The sequence below is a fragment of the Diadema setosum genome, chromosome 6, assembly GCF_964275005.1.
Source record: "Diadema setosum chromosome 6, eeDiaSeto1, whole genome shotgun sequence".
NCBI lineage: Eukaryota > Metazoa > Echinodermata > Echinoidea > Diadematoida > Diadematidae > Diadema > Diadema setosum.
Window position 1 is genome coordinate 9525430 of NC_092690.1, and position 16077 is coordinate 9541506.

Sequence of the window (16077 nt, forward strand, 5' to 3'; positions counted from 1 at the left end):
AAGACAACTTGCACGTGGGGAGAAAATGAATAAAACTGTATAATTCGAATCAATATCAAAGTAATATATAAAGGTTATGTGATTACTGGGTAGAGCTGTAAAATGGATTTACTTATTAAAATATATCATCGATGATTCAGTAAGTAGACCTTCTCCAATGCCACACGAGTAGAAAGATGTCTTCAGACGAGTGCAGAAATAAATTACAAATCAATTGTTTTTACATTCACTATACATACAATCTAGCTCAGAATACAGCATCTTTAAGTATTTTGGCTTGGAATAAACATACACAAATAATGACTATGGGGTACAAATCTACAGCAGTACTAGTTAAGTAAGCAAATAATGATAATATTGTAAAAGCTCAAATGTGGATACAAGTGGAATTTATAAATGATTGTGTCTCAGATATTCACTTCTTCAATAACAAAAACATTTTTGGCAGTATTTTGTGAACAAGAACAATTCTGCAAATTCTTCTCTTTTAACAAGGCACTAAAATCAACTTCACAAAGCCTCAGTTTAGGACAAGAACGGCTTTAATTCTGCACTCCTGATTTTGTAACTACCTTCTTGTTCTCAACAGAGGCTTGGACACCCAATGGCGTGATTGATGCATGAAGTTCTAAACACATGAACTTTATACACTGATATAGAGTAGGTATGTGGAACAGACAAACCTTTGATAAGTAGAATAATAAATATTTCTATCAAAGTCATATTGAATGATAGGTTTAATCACACTTGATGATCACTCTGAAACAAACTTTAACAGATTTTTGTGTGAGACTCTGTGTGACAGCTTTTACTGTGAGCTTAACCATTGACCTTTGATTTCATCATCCTATGATAATCCAGTTTATCAATATATGACGAAACATGTGATCTTAGAATATTTTACTCCGGTTAAGGAACTTTGAGGGATTTATAAGAAATTTTTCCTCCCCCCTTTTTTTTAAAAAGGTGTCTGAACGCAATGAGATTCTTCGACTGGTATGCACTATGCATGAATCAGGTATCATCATTATCCAATATAGACCACTCTATCGATGTTGTGCACTATGGACCACCGTTAGGTGGAGGAGTTGATTGAGAGAGGAGTGGGGGTCAATATACTAGTAGTGCGACAGTCTTGGAGACTGCTGTGGAGAGATATGGATATATTTTCTATGAACTGGAAATTCCCTCAGTGTTGTGCTTATTAGTGATGTCATAATTCCAAAAATAGTCCCAGAGATGATTTTAAAGGCCTTCTTTGAGCAGCCACAAACCACAGATGAATGTTGCGACACAATTCTTTTGAATGATTGATATCGACTGATACCTCGTTTCACTAGGAAACAGTAACCATGGAAAACGCTTATTACAGCATCAGCTGGGTCTAATATAGCTCTGCTATCACAGCACATCAAATAGGATACTGATTAACTATTTCCACACACTACACTCTCTCTGTAGATGTACTCAATTTGCATACTGCCTCAACTTCTGATTCTGTTTTTGTTTTGCAAAGCATGCCTGCTGCAAAGCATTGTGGGATACTGCCTGTCTGCTTCTGAACTCCAAAGCAAGAATGCGAGCCTACGCCAGCAGAGCTGCACAGCTTGGAGCGATACTTCAAACTTCCCTGAGTTGTAAGTCTTGAGAAGCAATAGGGTGCCAACAAACTTTGGACGGTCCGTGCAATACTCTCGTCAGCTCATTGACCTTCATTGACCTTCATTGACCTCTAACACTCTATTCTATCCATCTCACCGAGATGTCGGGGAGGGTCCAATATCAAAATCCAGCATTTCCGTCACTGCATTGTCTCAAATTATCTAGCAGAGGAAGCCTCATTGGTACCAATCAGAATGACCTTAAGTCAAGGTCATGACCTCACTTGACCTTGTGTGGTGGTTTGAATCACAAGTACAGGTTAGGAAGGGGATCACAGCTAGATATAAGTAGTCTCATATTACAGCAGTTTCGCAGGAGGATCACTCGGGTTGAGCCTCATGTTTTGAACTGGTTGTAGCCTTCTGCCCCAGTCACTATTACGTCCATCCATATGCGCATACTCTCTGGGGAGGGGGCAACAAGGAAGTAAGTCCTCTCTTTGGTTTTGATGCAGAAGGTCAGTGTGGGGTTGGGGCTCTTGTAGGGTCGCAGGTGATCAAAGTAGACGTCCTGGATGGCCTGGAAGTACATCCCGCCCTTCGGCCGTGTCTCGTCGCGGTCGCTCGAGTAGTAGAGGAAAGAGCGCTTGGTGCGGGAGAAGACGAACCAGCGCTTGCGCCACGTCTTGATGCGGCCGCCCATCTTGATCATGTAGCCGCGGCACGTGTTCTTCGTCACATTCACGTGCGGGCAGGTGTCCACGCTGTGACCGGCGGTCTCTATGTGCGCTCGCAGGTCAAAGTCCTCTGATGTGATCGGTAGATACCGGGTCAGTGGTCGTGACTGGACAATGGGGAAAAAAAAGAATTGCAGATAGCAGTTTATAGAGATGAGTGAAATACATGTAATCTGCTCACAAAACTCTAAACAAAGAATATACTTGAACAATCACAGAACTAACAATGCTGGGTGGCTTCAGACAAGTGTATATAAATTCTGTCTGAATCATGAATTGTTCAGTTACCTGGTACATTCCTTTCTCAGACTTTGCTATGAAAAAAAACTAAAACAACCATTTTGAGGGTCCATTCGGATGGCCTGATGGCTGTATATTGTGTATGCCATATATATTTTCCTCAATTTCGCAAGGCAAGTGCTAACTGCAAATTTATCAGCATGCAAAAATATTAACTCAGAGTCCAACATGAATGTACATGTAATGTGCATGCGCAAACATTCCTCCATCCATTACTTTACTCAAAGATCATGACTTTGACCACTCGGGACATTGTCGGGAGGTCCCAATTTGTGAAAAATTAGACTGATAAACGAATGGAATACGTTGTTCAGTAGCTCATTGCATCAGAAACTTAAATCAGGCAGTGAAAGATGCAAAGACATTCATTTCACCTTGCAGGAGACTCATCTTTCACCATCTTGTTTGTTCATGATCAACAAGGGAATTATTCTTCAGGGAAACTGTTTTTTCCCTCTTTAAGATAAAGCCTCTGAGAAGAAAACTTTTTTTCCCACATCATTTGCAAAGTCTTATCTGGAACACTGTGGGGCATGATGTGCTAATTTGATACAGTTCTGTCAACCTAAGACAAGTTGCTGTTAACACCACTTCCCCCTTTAATGGAGACATCCTTCATTACACATTTAGCTCTCAGTGATGACAAGTGTTTCTCTATGTCATGATGAAGATTCATGTGAGGACTTGTTAAAGGAGCAATCATACTTCTGCAAAACCTTTTAAGTATTCTGACATTCTCTTCTGTACACTGCAGCTGGCATAAAATATCATACAACAACAACAACAACATTGGTATGGTGTATCATACAGCAGTTTTCCTTTTGAAACCTCAATACGATGAAAATATCCACCAGACATTTTACATTTAATCATCAGTTCTTTGCTGTGGCATGACATGAATACAACAGGCAATCTAAAATGAGTGTTGTGTGGCCTTCAGGACATAAAGCAGATTCACACTAAAGTCTGCTTGGAACTGGAGCAAGGTTTTTCGTAGTCTCATCTCCATTGTATGCAGAAAGCAGGTCCTAAATCTGCTCCTTGGTTTCCTCTTGGGACCTCATTGTCTCATCTCACAACTTTATTCCTTTAATTTGCCCCGTGATAGTTATTGATCTCTACCTTTAAATATGTGTCTACAGATCTACAACAGTCAAAAACACTCCTTATCATTATCAATAATTGCCTGAAGGTACTAATCCCCTTCTACAAGCACTGAAAAATCCTAAAAAATCTAATCTCATGGTGATAGAGTCTTTTTCTCTCTCTGTATCTATTTATCCAGCTATCTTTCTATTTGTTTATCTTTTTGATTTATCTTTCTATCTATCTATCAATCTGTATATCTATATATTCATCTTTATATTTATCTATTCATTTTCATCTATAATCATCTATCTATATTTGAAGAGTTTGTTTGCAAAAACCGATAAGTCCATTTTTGAAGATTTTGAAGTACGGTATCTGTCATAAAATACAAATAATACCTTTTAAATGATATATTGGTCACTACACGTAAAGGTACATTTTTGAAGTTATGGTCAAAAGAAGCAAAAATTTTCTTATTATTCTCTTTATTTTTCTTGACCTTTAATCGCAAATATCTCCATTTGACAAATATGGACTTATCGGTTTTTGCAAACAAACTCTTCATTTCTATCTCATTATCTATCACTCTGTATGTTGGTCTAATTCTATCTATCTCTCTATCTTCATACCATGTATCTATCTTATACCTGTCTATATATCTTTCTATCTATCTGTCTGTCTATATATATCTATCTATCTTTCTATCTATCAATCTGTATATTGTCTATCTATATTTCTATCTCATTATCTATTGTTCTATATGTCTAACTATCTCTCTATCTACATACCATGTATCTGTCTTTTTATCCATCTATCTATACATCTATCTATCTACCTATCTATCTATCTATCTATCTATCTATCTATCTATCTATCTTTCTGTACTTGAATTATACTTACAATTCAATCTAACCTTGAGTGGGGAACGAAACCAATTGTAACATGATGCATAATACCCTCCATGAGTATACAACACATCTTCATTTTGTTGCCAATTTGAGTTCCATCCTTGATTTGCATTCCACAACATATTTCAAGGTGCACGTGGCAACCACGATGATAGTTTTGCCTATTAATTGACTGCAATTTCTCGCTATTGTCGGATTACTCCTACTCTAATATTTACTAATCTATCTTTTTTGTTGTAAGTGTAATCTTCCTACTATATATTCCCTTTTAAGTTAATCAATCTATGAAACATCAGTGGAAAATGCATGACTAATACATGTCAGTCTTAACCCTAAAAGGGCTGGGGGGGGGGGGGGGTTGAATCAACCCCCTGACATTTTCCGCGACCATTCTGCCGCGCGATTTTTTTTTACCTTTGACCGCGCGGCTTGCTGACTTTTTTTTTCAAGTCTCGCACATCTCATGACACCATTTTCGCGAAAATTGGACATACTGTTACAACGCTGCAAAACCTTTTTTACATGCTTGTCAGACCAAAAATGGCTCAAAAACATGATTTTGTGTACAAAGTCTATGCAAATAGAGTTTTTTCACCTTATTCAAAAAGATATGATTATTTCTACTTTCAATGGCTGAAATCAATTAATTTTAGCATAATTATGCTTACAATAGGTTCTGTAATAAATTTTGTGGAAAAAATGGAAAAAACAAAAGGTGAAAAAAAAAGGTCGAAAAACAGAGAAATACATAAGAAATTCATAAAACAATAGAATACATGGCAAATTAATTTTGATACCAGATTCTTTTTCAATTACATTGTTAGGAATGCTACAAGGAATAATGTCACCAAAAATCAGGATGCCTTAGCTTTATTTTCTGAATTTCAGCAAAACTCATGATTTTACGCATATTAATTAATCCAAAAAAAAAAGAAGAGAAAATTCAATTTTTTCTTTTATAGTTTGGTAGATTATGCGACAGGTAATGTATGCGCTAATCTTCAGGGCAATTGCGCAATCGACGGCCGAGATCTCGGGGGGGGGGGGGGTTGAATCAACCCTCCCCCAGCCACAGAACAGGCCAAAAAGCCCGGCCTGGTTAGGGTAAAGGCATTCATGATGTTTGTGTGACTTCTCCACTTATTCCTTTCTTCATCTACAAGTAGCGGCCCCCAAATTACACACCATTATTCATAATATCTTTTATCAAATTGATGAAAATGAACATTGGCTTTGACAATGTCACTTTGGGAGAGACAAATCCTTGAGTGTGCCCTCTCTTGGTAATTAGTACGGTGGCTCGTTAGTGAGTCATGGCGTTAACCACAACGTCTTTCCTCTCATCTCTAACCCTTGTTGATATCAGCCGACTAAATCGACTGCCCTAGATATCTTAAAGATAACACCAACAAGGAAAATCTGAAGCCCTAAATGTCTACTAACAGGAACAGATTTTCTCTCCAATGTAATGGACACTTTTGCATATTCACACATTATTCATTATCACTATTGATGCTGTTCCTCAATTTGCTCATCCTCCTATGCTGCTACATCTTCTTTCTCCTCCTTCTTCTTCTCCTCTTTCTTTCTTTCTTTCTTTTTTCCCTTTCTTTTTTCTAGGTAGTAGTTCCTTATCACTTATATCACTATTGTCATTAATTGTAATTGTTGTTTATTTTGATCCAGTTGCCTTTTTTCCTTTTTTTTTTCAGTAGTAGAAGTTTCTAATCTGTAATCATTATCATCATCATTGGTTATTTTTCTACTTCTTTATTGTTTTTGTATGTTCTCTTCCCCTTCCATCAGCAGCAGTAGTACTGTTTTATTAGTAATATCACTATCATCTTCATTGCCATGAATATAATTGTAAAAAGACCAACAAAACTGTGACTTTCTTTTCTCTGAATATTTCAATAAGAAATTGGAAGTTCTATTTCATCGAATGAATGTGTTGATAATATGTTTTGAATTTGTCCCCATTGCACCAGCAACAGCAGCTGAAAGACTGGAAGAACAAATTGCCATCCCTGCCTGCACATGAGAAAGACTTTCTCAGTATTCCAGAGGGGGTGTGTCCAGTGGTTGTAGGCACTCACCTGCACACTCTTTGCCTTCTCTCTCAATTTGACCTGCTCCATGACCAGCTCATCCCTCTTGAGAGTTTCCTCCTGCAGCTTTTTCTCCAGCTCTTCCCTCCGCAGGACCTCCTCCTTCAAAGCCTTTTCCTCCAGCTGTTTCAACCTCTCCTGAAAAAAGATAAAAATGATAATAATAATGATAATAATAATAATAACAACAATAATGATGATGATGATAACAATAATAATAATAATAATAATAACAATTATAATAATAATAATAATAATAATAATAATAATAATAATAATAATAATAATAATAATAATAATAATAATAATAATAATAATAATAATAATAATAATAAATAATAATAATAGTAATGATAATAACAATAATAATGAAGATGATGATAATGATAATAATAATAATAATAATATCATCAACAACAACAAAACACACAAAAACAAAAAAGGGAAATCATGATACAAAATTACCCCGAGAAAAAATTTGTGGTGAGGAAGCGCATTTTAAAGCCTAATACAAACATTGTTGTGTCAGAGTTCAACCCAGGTTTGTGGCATTGAGCCCCAATGAGCGCATCATGAATCTTTTCAATTGTAAGGAAGTTGACTGAAACATTACATCAGTATAAACCCACCTATATGGTTGGGCAATTTACATTCATAGCCTTACATGTGTTATTCTTCTGTACACACAAAAGATGAATATCACTTTTGCAAGGTGATGTCTTTTTCTTTAATCCCGCCAAGATCAACTTAGCAGACTTGACTGTATAAACCTTTCCATCAATTACATTCATTTTCAAGAAGCAAACAAATCCAATCAACAATCAACGCCTTTTGAATAACTCTCCCTAGACCAAGTCCCTAAGATCCCATCAAGACTTTATAGAATCATGTTACTCATGGGATCAAAGGGGTTAAAGACTGATTCTCTCAAGAGCCATGGTGTTGACTGTCTGGCCCATTGCATCTCTTTACCCGTCACATGAACTTGAGTGTCGGTAATTCACACGTCAGAGTTTGCCATTCATACCACCGAGCCTATAGATTGTCGGAAATAATTTCCCATTTCCTTCACCAAACACGCACAAACTGAACATGCAAAGGCTCTGATGGATATCAAAGAACTTTGTATGTGCAGCTACATGCTTTTAAAAACCCCTGCCACATTGTCTATTTAAAGGCATGTGTCAAAATCCATCATGTCAATTCAAAGGCATATGCCCAAGATATCTCTTTAAAAGCATTTGAAATAGCAAATGTTGAAAACTCAAATACTGTTGAGCAATCATAATCCCCAAAATACATTTGACAGTCCCTGGGAATTGTAGTATTAGAGCAATCTTAGCGACATTTCAACTGCCTCAAATTTGAATTGACCTGCCATTGGATTGTTTTTACAACCCCTCCCCCCCCCCCCCCCAATGAACTTGTCCTTATATATCTCTGCAGAAGTAATATTAATGCTGGGAAATAGATGCTACGAGAGTGTTAATACCTCATAAAACTCTGAAGCAAAAAAAAAAAAAAAGTAATATAATCATCCTAAGAACCAAGAACACAAGCTCTCAGGAAGCACTTCCAAGACATTTAACACAAAAGAAGTCAGATTTATTTAAATCAAAATTTCATGTCAAGCTGTTTTTCATGCAACTGGTAGACAAATTGCTCTTCATTGATGAAAGTACTTTAAACAATGATTATACAGTGCTTGCGCAGTAGCCATGATTAAAAAAATCATGAGCATGCATACCCAACTGAGTGTGTGCAATGCATGTCCACGATTTTATAGCAAGGCTACTACTCAAAACAGTGAATAACTGGTGCTTATCTGTCAAGGGGGCAAATTGTTGATCAGATGCAAGAGGAAGGTAAGCTTGCACAGTGGACTCCCGTTATAATGAAGTCCTCGGGAACGGCAGCTTTCTTTCGTTATATCAAAATTTTGTTATAACCGAACAAATAAACAATTAAAATACACAGAGTGGACAATGTTGCGGCCTGAATTTTTACTTCGTTGTAACCGGAATTTTGTTATAACTGGGTTCGAAAGAACAGGAGTGCACTATACTTCTTGCTTTTGAGCACAGAGAAAAATGGTAACTCCCATTGATTAGACAACGATCCGAGCTGACAAATGGTACTTACCTGCTGCTCCAGCAAGGCGAGCTTCTCAGCCTGGGCGTCTCGTAGTGCCTTCTCCATCATCAGTAGTTTATCCCTCTCCTCCCGGGACATGTTGACGAAACTGGAGGCGAGAAAACGACACAAAGATGTTCGCAAAAAATGATTAGAGAAATATTCCTTTTTAAATGCCCCATTTCCCCCCACCACTCCGTACGATTACACGCTGACAAGTGCATTTCACTTTCTGCCTGGCCTCTGGTGCTATGTATATATCCTTCCCCATACGCTGTTGTGTAAAAGTGGCAGAAAGAGGGATTATGTGGTTGAAATGCTGGAAGTAGTGGCTTCAGAGCTTAATCTTGTTGTAATCCGATTTATTTTGTTGGCTTCATGTGCTGCTCGGCTTGTCTCATTTCCATACATTAGAGGGAAACATCCACAAAAATACATAATTCATAAAATGGAGTGGGTACATGACTCCTGGGCACTGGTTCTGCTTTTCCTCATCATTATGGTAGTTGTGTAATCATACAAAATTATCCTGAAAGAAATCTGTAGGAATTTAAATCTGAAGGAAGGTGACAAACATTGTTCTATCACATGGGCAGCGACCATCTCAATTACAGACATTGGTCTGGAAGCAAGACTACACTTCCATAACATGTTTGCTAAATGTAGTGCAGTCCACCAGCTAATTAAGGCCTGACTTCTAGTTTAACACACATGAAGTACACAGATATTTTGAGACTCATCCCCATTTGGTGGTGATAGAAGTGCAACTGTGCTGGTTCTTACAATAAAGATTAAAAGAGAGAGAGAGAAAAAAAAAAAAAGGAAGAAAGTTCCTGCTTGGGTAACTGATGTAAACAGAACTTACACACTCACATGTTGCTACTGCCTTGCCCCTAATATATCTGCCCTTGCAATATGACTAAACCCCTAAATCACTAGTTTGTGTGAGATCCTAAAACTGGCAACTCCTTGACCTGTGATGTGTGATTTTAATAAGAAATGTAGAGCTAAATGTTTCATTCAACCGAGTTATCTTAATCTACAAACCGTTGCTCTGAAAGACTACAAATAGTTGCTCTGAAGGCAACAAACCACAATGTTCAATTACTTGACATGGTGCTAAGAGAAATAATTGGAATACACTGTATTATGTTGCTACAGTGTAGAAAACGAGGAGGACCATTGTTGCGACAGAAAGGAAAACGACCAAAGAGAATATATGAAATGAATGCACAAATATGACACACATCATATATCTCTTAACACAGGTAGTACACTTCACTCTCCACATGGTTGTTATGTGAAAATATTCTGAAAAAAATCATCAAAAATTCTAAACTCACGAAATGATTCCTGTCCTTCAAAAACATAAACAAGTAAACAAACACACAAGAAAACAAACAAAAAAAAAAAAAATGAATAAACACACAAAACATCCAGCAAATCTCTTCAGTAGTACAGAAAAGGTGGTGACAAACATATAATCCAAGGTTAATACACTGGAATTGCTGTAATCAACAATCATTCTTATCCCAATATGAGCCCCAAATGACTCACTATACCTGGGGGCTAGCCCACACACAAACCATGTCACATACAGATCAAGATAAGAGCAGCGATCACCAATAACCTTTTACAAATGTTCAACTTCAACACACAATGTATGACAAGCTGCCAAGTTTTTTTTTGTGTGTTTTGTTTTTGGTCTTTTCAACACTACCTTCCTAACTTAAAGTCCTAGAACTATTTCTAGCATCATAGGTGACAATAATAAAGGTGATTAACAAGAGAGTGATTAAAAAAAAAATTTTTCTCCCCAAGTTATACTCACAGAATGCAGACGAAACAGCGGTTGAATTTCATCACACACAAATGCTTGTACATTTTTGAAACAGTGATCTCTACATGCTACCTGGGCAAAAATTGCTGCAAATTAAGAATCCAATCTGCCGGTATTTAAACAGGTTTCTTTTTCTCCTGACAGAGTCTGCAAAACTTTTAACAAAGTTGGCCATAACAGCAAATTTCCTCCCGTTGGGTATACTCTGCATGCAAAGGTAAATGTTGTCATGCCATACACAGCATGTTTTTTCCCCCCATTAATGGCAGTCGGTGAAAAAGCCACAAGGACCAGCGAGTGTCTTGTGACTGCAGCCTGCATGTGATAGTAACTTTCCCCTCGCTGTGTTAAAGGAACCGCGATGCTGGGATCGATGGCAGTATGCATTGGGCAATACTGAAGGGGATTAACCGCTGAAATATGGTCCCATCATTAAATTCCTGAATGCGTCGTCAATTTTGACAGTGCAAAGTGAGAGCTACACCTATCTTCAGAGGCGGAAAGAGAAGAAAATAAACAGAGAGAGAGATAGGTTGTGACTTTCTCACAGTGGCACTGAATTCTCTTTTTGCCATATAGATTACACTGACAGTGTTGACAAGATGAACTAAAGAATAATGACAACAAAGAGAATGAAAACAACAACAAGTATAAAAGCTACACATACACCCATGGATGCAAGATGTCAAAGAATTTTTAAACATGTGACTCACTTTTAGTAGTCTTTGGACACATTCTAAAGAAAGAAATAATCCATCCTTACTTCAACTGCATTGCCATGTCTATCAGGGTAACTCAATGCTGTCACTCCTGTGGCAGCTCGCTAATAAGAACTTCAACCTTTGTGGGCTTTGAGTATCAATTGGCACAGGAAAACTTCATAGGATTGCACACACTGTCCACAGGCCCTAGCATGGTAAGGGTAAAGCGCTACCCTTCGTGGGTATGCAAATATAAATCCCGACACATACAGATTTCAGAAATTGCTGAACTTGACTCACAAGTGTCAAAGCATGAAATATTTCGTTACCGAAATTGATTATCAACTCGGGTTCGAATGCTATCAATACCAACTGTCTTGCACATTATGCAGATGAGAGATCGAGAGAGACAGAGGGAGCAATAGTTTGTTCTAACTTGTTGGTGGATGCACCTTACAAAATTCTGCATGCACTCACACACTTACAGTGTACTTCCTTCTCCTCTAACAATGAACATCAGGAAAATTAAGAGAATTCTATGCATCTTCCCTTTAACAAAATTGCAAAAGAAAATATTGCCTATACATAAAAAATTCAGCCACAAAATTCCCCACTATGACATGACATTACAACACTAGAGCCGGAGTTTTTGCAAGTGATTGCCAATAGTCAACAATCTTACAGTCGAGTTAAGCAATACATTCCACAAAAATATAGTGGCACAGAAACCTGCACTATACAAACATGAGAATACATTCAGTTATTTCTCAGACGCAGATATATGCCACCACTGAGAAAGAGAAAAAGGCAGAGAGACTGCATATAATACTCACAACACGCTGCGATATATTTGGCTAGACATGCTGCTATATCCAACCCGTAAGCACTGACGATATGCCTGGCTCTTTTAAACTGACGACTCACGCTTCCAAAACTGTCTCTGCGTCTGCATGCGTGGGGGTACAGCTGTACCTCAACTTTATTTTCCTTTTTTATTTACGTCGTCTCGAGGTGCATAACCAAACTCCCCCCCCCCCATGCCAAAGTTTGAGATAAGAGTGCGAAAACAGACAGAAGGATGCATGACACAGTTTGCTACTGGAGGGTGTGTAAGTGTGGAGGCTGCTTAAAAAAAAAAGTGGGGTGGGGAGTGTCTGGGTGTACTTTAATATAGGGAGAGATTTCTGGATGCCTCAATTTCCTTCTGCAGAAATGTCATCGACAGGAAAGAGGACAAGGTCTAGTGATGGTAGAGTGTGGAGTGGGGGTGGGGATGGTACCCAGTGGGGGAAAAGGTGTTTTTAGGGGTGGTAGTAGTGGGGGGGGGGAGATATATGGGGATGGGGAAGGCTACTTTTTAAAGAAGGGAAAACAGGTGAAAAGAATTACTAGTAGGTGGGGTAACAGGAAGGCATGACAAGGCGAAGCAATGTTTGTGTGGGGTAAGGGGGGGGGGGGGTGGTACCCAGTGGGGAAAAGGGTGTTTGTATCATGGTGGTAGTGGGGGGGGGGGGGGGAGGATAGGGTAGTGGTGGTTACTTTAAAGGAAGGTGATGACAGGTGTATGGAATTAGATAAGGTGACATTAAGGAGAGGAAAGGTATATCTATGGTTGCATATGATATGGGTTGGGGGGGGTGGGGCTGGTACCCAGCTGGGATAGGGGTGTTTGTAGAGGTGGTAGGAGGGGAAGGGGGGGGGGGATTGGGGAGGGGAGGTGGATGGGGGTAGGGAAGGCTACATTTAAAGAAGGGAAAACAGGTGAGTCAAATTCATAGGTTGGGTGACATGTCAGAATGACAATGCCTAGTATATGAGGGTTGTTTGTGGGGGTGGGGTAGGGATAGGTACCAAGTAGAGAAAGGATTTTATGAGGGGAGGGAGAAGGGGGTACGATGCAGGTTGTAGGGATGGGGTGAGGAGTGGGGATGGGGTGGGGATTGGGGATGGGGTGGGGATTGGGGATGGGGGAGATTGCAGGAGGGGAGGAGAGAACAGGTGAATAGAATAAGGAAGAGTGACAGGAAGGAGCGACAAGGTCTAGCGAGTGTTGAGGGTGATGTAAGGTAGGGATGGAGAAAAGCTGCTAGTTAGGTGAGAGGTGAGAATGGGGCTGGGGAGGTTACCTTTATAGGGATGGGGAAGACAGGTGAATATAGCGAGGGAAAGTGGACAGAGTGGGGGCTTGCTTAATATCAAGGATCGCCAAATACTGGTAGGAACAGTGACGATGTCACGATGTTGTAATTCATATGACAACTCACATGATTTCAACACTGGCAGTCGCTAATTTTACATTTCCTCAAAAATAGTACATTCCTCCTCAAACCTGCTAAAGATACACCACAGTAGACTAAGAAAAACTTAAGATATGCCGAACTAACCTCAAAGCGACTTTATAAACTTTTGGGGTTTTTCGTGGTATGAAGCAAAAATAGATGATAATGAATATGATGACGCCATCATATGATTACGACAAGTAGTTTTAAGGGACTCATACATGTGGCATACCTTTATGCAAATAGGCCTACTGAATGGTCATGAGCTTGGTGACACAAGATTTTGGTACAAAGTGAAATTTTGATCCACTGTATAATGAAGACCATTCACTATTTGTTTTATAATCAGTAATAATATTCATGATCTGTTTTATACAAAACCCTGGACATTAACCTTTTATGTGCCAAGGGACTTAGCTTTACTTGCAAAGCTTTTTCATCAGCATCCAGTAATCCATCCAAACTTGACCTAGTTGTCAAAGTTCACCCAGATGTAGCAATATGCCTCAGTCCAACAGGAAGGCCATGGTGACACAATGGGGATTAGGTAATAATAATAATAATAATAATAATAATAATAATAATAATAATAATAATAATAATAATAATAATAATAATAATAATAATAATAATAATAATAATGATAATAACAATAATGATAATAATGATAATAATAATAATAATAATAATAATAATAATAATAATAATAATAATAATGATAATAATAATGATAATAATAATAATAACAATAAGAATAATAATAATAATAACAATAATAATGATAATAATAACAATACTACTACTACTACTAAACTATTTTTATGGAGTGCAAATTACATTTAAGTCTCTGGGCAGAGCCTGGTAAGGGTCAATGAGCATGATCTATACTGATTCCTGAATATAATACAGCAATGGCAACCGACTGGGAGAGGCTAATGGCACAGTCGTAAAGAGAAAGAGACTGACACTGGTAAATTCATGCTTTTTAGCAAATGTCATGTGATGAACAGTCGACCAATTGGACAGTAGGAATCTGCTGAGGTGTTGAATGAAAAATTTGTACAGCTTAATCTTCTGACAAGTAATTACTTGATTCTATTCAAATTTTCCTTGATGTGTACTTTCACTTCACTTCCCAATATCAAAGTCAACTTCTGATTGAGGCAGCAATCCCTTGGAAGAAATATTGTCAACAAATTATCAGTTACAGTGAAATTAATCTGGTATACATTTCTACTTTGTCTAATATCTTAAGCTGGTAAGGTCTCAGTTCCAATAGATGTAAAATCTAAACCGGCACAATTCCTTACACGTCTCCTCACACAATTTGCATCCCCGGCTGGCACTGTGCTGAAAGAATTTGATATTCAGGAAACCATCTTGAAAGGAAAGCCAGACCAGATAATATTCCATTTCGTCCTGAAGTCTGATGTATTCTTTCCTGAAGAAAAGCGCCCTCTACAGATGACTTACAGTGGAACTGAGAAGAGCAGACAGCACAGCAGGCCATGAAAGCACAAACAAATGCCGCGATTTCTACTGCAGTAGAGAGACAAAGTTTCACGGATTTCCATCGTAACCCAGAAAGCAAGAAAGGTGGAACCGAGCGGAAGTCGCATGCATGTCTCCCCCGATCCCACTCGGGGGGCAAAACATTGTAAAAGTAGGTCAAAACGATGACCTACATGCGACAAAGGGGGAAATGTAGTTTGGATCCGCTGGAGTCAGAAGCAAAGCTCTCGACGCATCTGGGGAGTCTGGCAGGGGAGCGATTGGTTGGCATTGCCATGGACAAATGGTAAATAGAGATGTTTTGCCAAGCTTTCGGAGGACGTACCGCATTGGGGTGGCACAAAAATAGTACACTGCGAGGATACATCCTTACATCTATTGCATTGCACTGACCCATCAAAGCCTACTTTCCTATTAAAAACACACTAGCCCCCCTTGCCAAAAAACCCCCCCAAAACAAAACAACACACACACACACATGCACACACACACACACACACACACACACACACACACACACACACACACAACAGCATATAAAGAGTGGGAGAGAGATATAGAGGCTCACAATCATATAGGAGAGATAGAGAGAGAGAAAGTGTCATATTTCAACATCTCAATTATTCGTTATTGCTTAAGGTATAGTAAAAAAACAAATGATTTTGAGTCCTGTGTTGTTCAAATATAGTTTGCGAAAATTTACAAAATCTTCTTAAACGCTGTCTAAATTTACTCCTCAAATAGGCAACACATTTCACAAGACTGAAGTTCCTGTTTCTCGCTGGACTTGAAAAGGTTTAAAGGGATGGTACAGTATTGGTGGAGATGAGAATTGGGCTTTTAACTTTGTGCGAGATACCAAGAAAACA

The 16077-nt window shown here is 38.5% G+C and overlaps 1 protein-coding gene across 1 annotated transcript in view; it reads right to left on the reverse strand.

Annotated features, from left to right (window-relative positions):
* Nucleotides 1-1495: 1495 nt before the first annotated feature.
* The window catches only part of LOC140229940 (pleckstrin homology-like domain family B member 1), a 204233-nt gene continuing 189651 nt past the window's right edge, over nucleotides 1496-16077 (reverse strand). Inside the window, exons 14-16 of the mRNA XM_072310141.1 lie at nucleotides 8886-8985; nucleotides 6732-6881; nucleotides 1496-2445 (exon numbers count right to left, since the gene is read on the reverse strand). Coding sequence (XP_072166242.1) covers nucleotides 1999-2445; nucleotides 6732-6881; nucleotides 8886-8985 — 697 coding nt within the window. The 3' untranslated portion in view covers nucleotides 1496-1998. The remainder of the gene's footprint in view (nucleotides 2446-6731; nucleotides 6882-8885; nucleotides 8986-16077) is intronic.